General features: G+C 33.9%; 1 protein-coding gene across 1 annotated transcript; it reads right to left on the bottom strand.

Moving 5' to 3' along the window:
• Positions 1–369: 369 nt before the first annotated feature.
• On the bottom strand, positions 370–2,858 carry LOC105160899 (large ribosomal subunit protein uL10). Its single transcript, XM_011078417.3, has 5 exons — positions 2,368–2,858; positions 1,938–2,006; positions 1,221–1,319; positions 739–1,131; positions 370–652 (listed from the first exon to the last, which is right to left on the bottom strand). The coding sequence occupies exons 1-5, from the start codon at positions 2,623–2,625 to the stop codon at positions 506–508; spliced, it is 966 nt and encodes a 321-aa protein (XP_011076719.2). The 5' UTR covers positions 2,626–2,858; the 3' UTR covers positions 370–505.
• Positions 2,859–7,413: the final 4,555 nt, after the last annotated feature.

The following is a 7,413-nucleotide window of genomic DNA, read 5'->3' as shown; positions in this document are numbered from 1 at the left end:
TTTTAAAAATAATATAAAATAAGCATGACATATTTAATATTATTTAGTGAAAAAAAAACTACTTTCCTTATCAAATCATATACTTTTATATATATTTATATATGTACGAGTACGTATAGAATTTTTTAATTGTAAAACCTATAATCAGTATATAAACTTATTTTGACCAAAAATAAATGAGTCAAAACACCACAAAAGCTTCCAAAACAAATCAAAACAAATATTTACTATGTTTTGACCCATCTCCGAAACCAAACACTATGTATATTTCTTAGTCTCCCCTCCCACTTTCACTTCCCACTTCTTGCACCGAACGCTAAATGTAAACTGTATGGTTTTCATAGCTACCAAAGGAAAGGCAATTCAGGATAAACAAAAGGGAGAACATACTTCTAACAAAAGACTTCAAAATTTGGTCTAAAAGTGTACGACATTTTAGAAATTGAAAACAGAGCAACCTATCAAGTTCATGATCAAACCATTCAATTCAAAGCCAAAATTTAACTTAATCGAAAAGGCTGAAACCCATATCATCATCAGACTCCTCAGCAGGTTCATCCTTCTTCTCCTCTTCCTTAGCAGCAGCAGCAGGAGCAGCTCCAGAGTCGGCAGCCGCAGCAGGAGCAGCGGCAACAGCAAACTTGCTGGGATCCTGCATCGCAGACATCACATCAATGAGTTAGCAACCGAAATGGTGAACCACAATATAAAATGCTAACAAAAGATAGCAACACATACCGCAAGATACTCCTTGACTTTATCAGCTTGGGGGAAGGAATAATCAGTTGCAACAGCAACAGCCAAAACATTCTTGTATGCATTGATGAACATATGTGGTGCAGCTGCAAGGGTCGGGTATGCAATGGCTAGTGACAATGACGTAACCATGGAAACTCCCATGGCAAACTTCTCAATGAGGTCATCTTCAGTCAAATCAAGCACCTCAGGGCTGAATACAGATCCATTGTCATAAACAGAGATGACAACAAGACCATAAGAGAAGGGCCTAATTCCAAGTTTTGAAAGCAGGGCAGCCTCAGAAGAACCCACTTTCTCACCCTTTTTGATAAGCTCCACAGGGGTGATAATTTCAACAGTACCCTTGTTAATCTTGGTTGGGATGTTGAGGACCTGGAGGCAGAGAAAACATGTAGTGGTATCTTACAGATGGAAGGCTATGCACCAAAGGGAACTAATAACATCACTCAATCAATAAATACCTGGAAAAAGGAAGTCTGTGATGGATCGAGACCAGTATTGCCAGGTGGAACAACAACATCAATAGGAGCCACCAGACCAACACGAGCAGGTGCTCCAACCTGTAAAAGATGAATACCAGCATCAGAAACAGAAAGATAATCAAAGGATAAAACATGCATTTTAGAAGCAAACTCTACAAGTACAGCTAACAATGTCATAGATCATGGAAACTTGGTATGATAAATGGTGCTGTCTCTAGAGTATAATCCGCAAGCAATGTTAGTGTAACTTTCCCTTGTAGTTCAAAGGAAAGGAAAAATAGAAATATTTAGCCTAAACTTGGTTTCAGAAGAATACTTAACAGTTCAAGCATTATAAACTATATAGCCTTCATAAAATCCTCTTCTAAATCACAGGCAAAAGATTTACAAGTGTTAGCCAGAAGGGCAAAGTATATATAACTATTGAAGTTCAAGACAAGGAAAACATTAAACCACAACCACATTTTTAGACAAACTGAAACTATATACATGACAAAAGGTTTCATTCACAAAATTTAAAGAGCATAAACGCTCAGACGAAAAATCAAAAACAGGGATAATCAGTAAGCAGGCAGGGTGGTAAAAGAAATACACTTTTCATAATCATGCATTTACAACTAGTTACTGCAGTTGTAAAGTTAATCAACTGAACATATATACAAAGGAACAAGAAATGACTAAGTTTGACTAGATCACCTTGTACTTGGCAACCTCCTCACTGACTTCCTTCAGGTCACCCTTGGTGAAGATCAGCCCAACATTGCCCTGTCCAATAGGAGTCAACAAGTTAAGAGCTTTCACACATTTTTCGATCAACATAAACAAATTAATAAATTTCCCACCATCTACATAATTATACGAAAAATAAGAAATCTCGTCTAATTCCGATTTGACCTTAGCAACAGTCTTAAAAAATGTATACTGACTCATATAAAAAACAAAGACGAATCCAACATATTCTTCTAATACTATTGTTTACAAACAGAAATGCAAGAGAAGTTTGTCCCTTATTTTCAGTCAATCAATAAACCAATTCGTCAACCGCAGCCCAGCATCAATAAATTCCCAAAACAACTAAAAGATGAACCAATGCGGAGAAAGAAACAATAAGAAGCTTCAGACTTACAACAAGGAGAGGAATTAGGTTAAGGATAGCGTTGTTTCCAGTTTTTTCAGCGTGCATCCGAATAGACCTCTTCATCATGGTATTCTTACCCATAAGAACCACAGAGTCACCTCTCAATCCCTTCCTAATGCTCTGAAGTTGGTTCGAACCCACGTTGTCGGCCACCGCCACCAGAACCTGCGTGTACTCATCAAGCAATTGGCAGAGTTTCTGGTCGTAAACGACCTTCTTCTCGGACTTTGAAAGCTTAGGCGCCATTTCTCACAACTATAACAAGTGTATCTACCTAGTATATTTGTCTATAATACAACACCCTAAAATGAACGGAAGAGATACAAAAACGAGGGCCAAGACGCAGCAGCGGTGGCTAAGTCAAGGCGGACAGCGGCGGCGCCGTCTCTTTAACCTCTTCGATTCAGATTTTGGGGCTCTTTGGCTTAAAGCTTAGGAGGTAAAACCCTAATGCGCAGTGGAGAAACTGGTGGAGCGTCCAGCATTTTATAGCATCAACAAATGGCGTGACCTAAAATTAACGGTTTAGATTCGGATTTTCTAATAGGATCCAACGGCTGTCGCTCTGCAAGAAAATGATGGACCGTAGATATCAGATCTTTTATTTGGGCCTCTCTTATGTGTAATGGGTCAGTATATTTCCCAAGTTTAGTTATTGGGCTTCTCAAAATGATGGAATAGCGCTTTTGGAATTTGATTAACACGACTCCGGAACACAATTTGCGCATATTCGTTATTTGTTTCACCTTTCTCTTCCCTAAGCAATTTTCTGACCTAATGTTTTTACGTACGAGTTGTAAGGCGTGTCTCACTGCTTATTTAGTTCACGTAAAAACTAAATCTAGAAGGCAAGTTAATAGGGGTATATCATACTTACCTGAAAAAGGACATAAATACACTTAATAATTGGTGTCTATTACAGAGTTGTGCTTAATATCCGCACGCTACTCGACCCGCTTCGACGATCCTGACCCGTCTCAAAGTGACCCGTTCCCAGTATTCCGGACCCGCCTTAGAGAACCTCTCGATCCGGGTCAGGTAGCAAGGTTCGGGGAACCAACTTGGATCAAGAGGGTGCGTTTAGACGGGTCACGGGTTTGGGTTGCCGAATTGAGAAGGTGCGTTGAGACAGGTTGTGGGTCGAGTTCCTGGACCCCGCTACCCAACCCGGATCAAGAGGGTTCTCTGAGGCAGGTCTGGGTTGCTAGAGCGAGTTGCTTTTGGGTTCGGGTTGCCTAAGCGGGTAGGGTAGTGTGCCAATCTTAAGCATAACTCTATAATAGACACCAACTTTTAAGGGTATTTACATTCTTTTTCAAGTAAGTGTGACAAGCGAAAGTAAAACGTTATCTATAATAAAAAAAAATTATGTTTGGTTAGGGAGATTAACTCGAGCTAAAGAAAAACTAATCCGAATAAAAGTTCGTTTGGTTCAAGTGAGAGAAGAAAAACAAAGTGAAAGGAGGAGGGAAAGTGAAAAGGGGAAGGGGAAGAAAAAGATTTCGTTAAAGTTATTTGGTATGATTGAAAGGGAAGTAAATCTTAAATACTTTTCCTTATTTGGTACAAAGAAAACAGATTGAGAAGAACTGAGCAAGTGCTTTCCATTACCCCAGTTGAGGCATTTTCAATCAAAGCTTATAAGATTTCTCGGAGTTAATTAGACAACCGACATGAAAGTAGAATCCTCCAGAGGTCTCCTTGAGGTTTCTCCCTTCTCACACGTGGTGCTCCCCCGCATAGGGGAATATAGATCTAAGCTACGTATAGGGATAATGGTTGGTTGTCTTCCTCTTGAATTTTCTACTCTCCTATAGTAGCATTCCCGGCTTTTGATCTAATTTGCATCTCTAACACTTTAAAGTCTCCGACAAGCGACGATAATCTAAAATACATCAAAATTAAAATCCAGAAATAATAAATTTGAATTAGAATACAACTAATTAGGTTAGTTTCAGCGCCAAAATCCAGATCAACTTCTTAGAAACCATATAGCTAGGATACAAATTCAAACTCTTTCAAATTTCATTCTTCTCCCTTTCTACTCACCCCCAAAAGTCATTTTCCTTCTGTGACTTGTGGATTATGTAATAATTATAGCATTTATTACTCTAGGTGTCTAACCACGTCGTTGTCCCTACAATCGAATACTTCCTTCTTTCGTTCCACCTTATGGACATTGATCACGTCGTATAACTTTATAAATCTCCCTAATTCTTTGTGGAAAAAAAATACTTTGAATTTGAACAATTGGTCGTGATCTTTTATATAAATGATAATTACGTTATACCAAAATTAAACTCGTTCAACCTCCTTCGAGCATATTTAAAATCATTTTTGTTGCTATTGAGTGTCAAAAATTCTGAAAATGATTAAAATCCTCACATGATACATGAAGGGTCCACTTTCCTACATAAAAAATTAAATAAATAAAGTAAAGAAAGAAAAAAGAACCTTAAAGGGATAAAGAGAAAAAGCTAATCCTAGGATGCCATCATGCCAACATTAACTCAAAGTATAATTTGTTTTTAAATTAAAAAAAAAAAAAAGAAAATCAAAGTAGTAGCAGTCCAATGTAAATAGATTCTTTAGGGAATTGACGTGGAATAAAAATTATGATAAATAATAATTAAATTTAGTTATGTAATGACTATTACTTATTATTTCAGTAAGCAAGATCGGAACATTAATTATAATTAAAAATTATGATAAATATATCGAATATAATTAAAAATTTTAATAAATATTTTGATTATAGCTAAAAAGATTGAATGCGGACAACCCCCAACTTACAGGGATTATGTGCTTTGTTTGTAAAACGTTGTATAAAAACCCTTGATTCCATTTCCCAGGAAATATTATGCTGGAGGCTCCAAAGTTTTGATTATGTGCACTTTGCACCCTAATTTTTTAAAAATGTGAGTTTAACCACATATATTCTTTGAAATCCAACATTTTACTATAAAATTTTTATTTTGATGGAATGAGATTAAATATTCACCAAATTTATTGTCTCCAACTATTCATTTACTTAATATAAGAATATTACAACCAAATTGAGCTATATGAAATTATAACTCTTTGGACGGTTTTTATCAGTATGTGTACGTATGTGATAAAATAAAAGTTAATTTTTACAGTTTTTATCCTCATCATTGTTATGATACCGTAGGTAATGCATGTACATAACATTTTTGTAGTTCAATTTAGGAAAAAAAAAAATGAGAGATATAATGATGATACAAAATTATCTTTTTTATTGTTTCTATATATCAAACGACGTCTGAAGTGTGAAATTTTAAATAGTTTAGGTAGTTGAATGCGTATATTTGTTAAGTTTAAGGGGCAACATGCACATAACTTAAACTAAGTAGAATATTTCACTGAAAACAGAATTAGGGAGTATCACGCAATATTTTACAAAGGTTCAGGTGTTTTTCGCTTGGATTTGAAGTTTGAGGGGCAAAATGCATTGCCCTCTATAGGTTTGGGGGGCGTTTGTATTAAACTTTAATTAAAATCATACCAAATATTAATTAATTGTAGCCAAAATTTAAGTTTTAAGCGATTGTTATTCATTATATAAAGAATAATTTATTTTTATTTTTATTTTGTAATAGTATAACGAGTTAGTACCAATATAAGTTTCGAAATATATTAGTATAATTTATTAAATTAAAAGTTGATCCGTCCTAATTCCTAGTAAGTGATCTAATAGGCAAATCAAAAATTATTTTTGTTTGGACAAAAATTTTTCTATGCTATTTAAAGATTATTTAATGTGATTAAGGATCATTTAGCTTAATTACTTCATTGAAGAATCAGACAAAAGGATTTAAAAAAAAAAAGAGGAAAAGTTATAAAAGAAATATTATTAGGAAATAATAATATATTAGTGGTAGGAGTAGCAGTAGATGAGAAAGGCTAGTAGAAAATAATAATGAAGCATTATCAAAAACTTTATTGCAACAACAAAGATTGGCTGATAAGAATTGGAATATGACTTGTCTCATGATATGTTTGGCTTTCATAATTTTTTTATTAAATCAGATTAATCACAATTTAGAAAAGTAGGTATTTTGGCCATTAAGTTGTGTAGAAAAATTAATTTAAAAAATTACTCCAGAGTCGAGTTCAATCACAAGCTTGAAAAAGATTACAACGAGGATTCGGACGTTTGAAGGTCATGGATTTCAAATTCTTAATAATAAATATTTTAAATTTATTTGAATTATTTTAAATTCGAAGGATTTTAGATACTTTAACTTTAGTTTTGAGCTTTATTTTGTTGAATACTAATGTATTTTCAAATTATTTTGACATGGAGTCATTTAAAATTCATTCTTTAAATACTTTCTTCTAATTCAAACACATCAATTCAAATGTAACTGAAAGAATATAAATAATTTAATTTTTGAACACGTGGTTTTTGCGTGTTAAATATATCTGACATTAGTAACTTTTCAAATCCTTGATTAGAATTTCTTTGGAAAAAATTTTGTCACAAAGAATTTCGATTTGATGGAAGAATTCGAAAAATTTAATTACAATTTCTTAAGTTGTACCAACCATATTCAAATAAATTTAGGAATGCTCATTCGGTTCCTAATCTATTTCTTCATACCGATCATATCATTAGAATTAATTCTAACAAATTCAAAGAATTTGTTACTAAAATTTGAAAATTCATAATTTCGGATTCTCAATCAAAATACAACCATAATATAATTATTTGAATTCTTTTTTCTTTTAAAATTTTCTTTGAAATTCAAATTGTCCATATGAATATAGTTGAAAAGAAAAGATGTGTGATAAGTAATGATGGGTGATAATTTTGAAGTAGGCTACATTGTAGAATGAGCTCTTTATCTTTAATCATTAGGTCTCCCACTAATTATGGAGTTTAATTCCCAACCAACAATTTTGTGCTTTTTACCAAAGAGAAAGATATGAAGAATTATTCTCTAATCTACCCATTTAGCAGCACAAAAGAGGGGAGCATGAGAGTATGATATGGTGATTAAAATACAAGGA

The sequence above is a fragment of the Sesamum indicum genome, linkage group LG4 (assembly GCF_026168435.1).
Source record: "Sesamum indicum cultivar Baizhima isolate 11 linkage group LG4, ASM2616843v1, whole genome shotgun sequence".
Taxonomy (NCBI): Eukaryota; Viridiplantae; Streptophyta; class Magnoliopsida; order Lamiales; family Pedaliaceae; genus Sesamum; species Sesamum indicum.
The sequence above is the reverse complement of the archived record's forward strand: the minus strand, read 5'-3'. Positions and strand labels throughout refer to the sequence as shown.

Coding starts and splice junctions, on each gene's coding strand:
- LOC105160899 (XM_011078417.3), bottom strand. CDS start 2,625: ATGGCGCCTAAGCTTTCAAAGTCCGAGAAGAAGGTCGTTTACGACCAG. Junction 2,007..2,367: donor ACCTAATTCCTCTCCTTGTT/GTAAGTCTGAAG, acceptor CCTATTGGACAG/GGCAATGTTGGGCTGATCTT. Junction 653..738: donor AAGTCAAGGAGTATCTTGCG/GTATGTGTTGCT, acceptor TCTGCGATGCAG/GATCCCAGCAAGTTTGCTGT.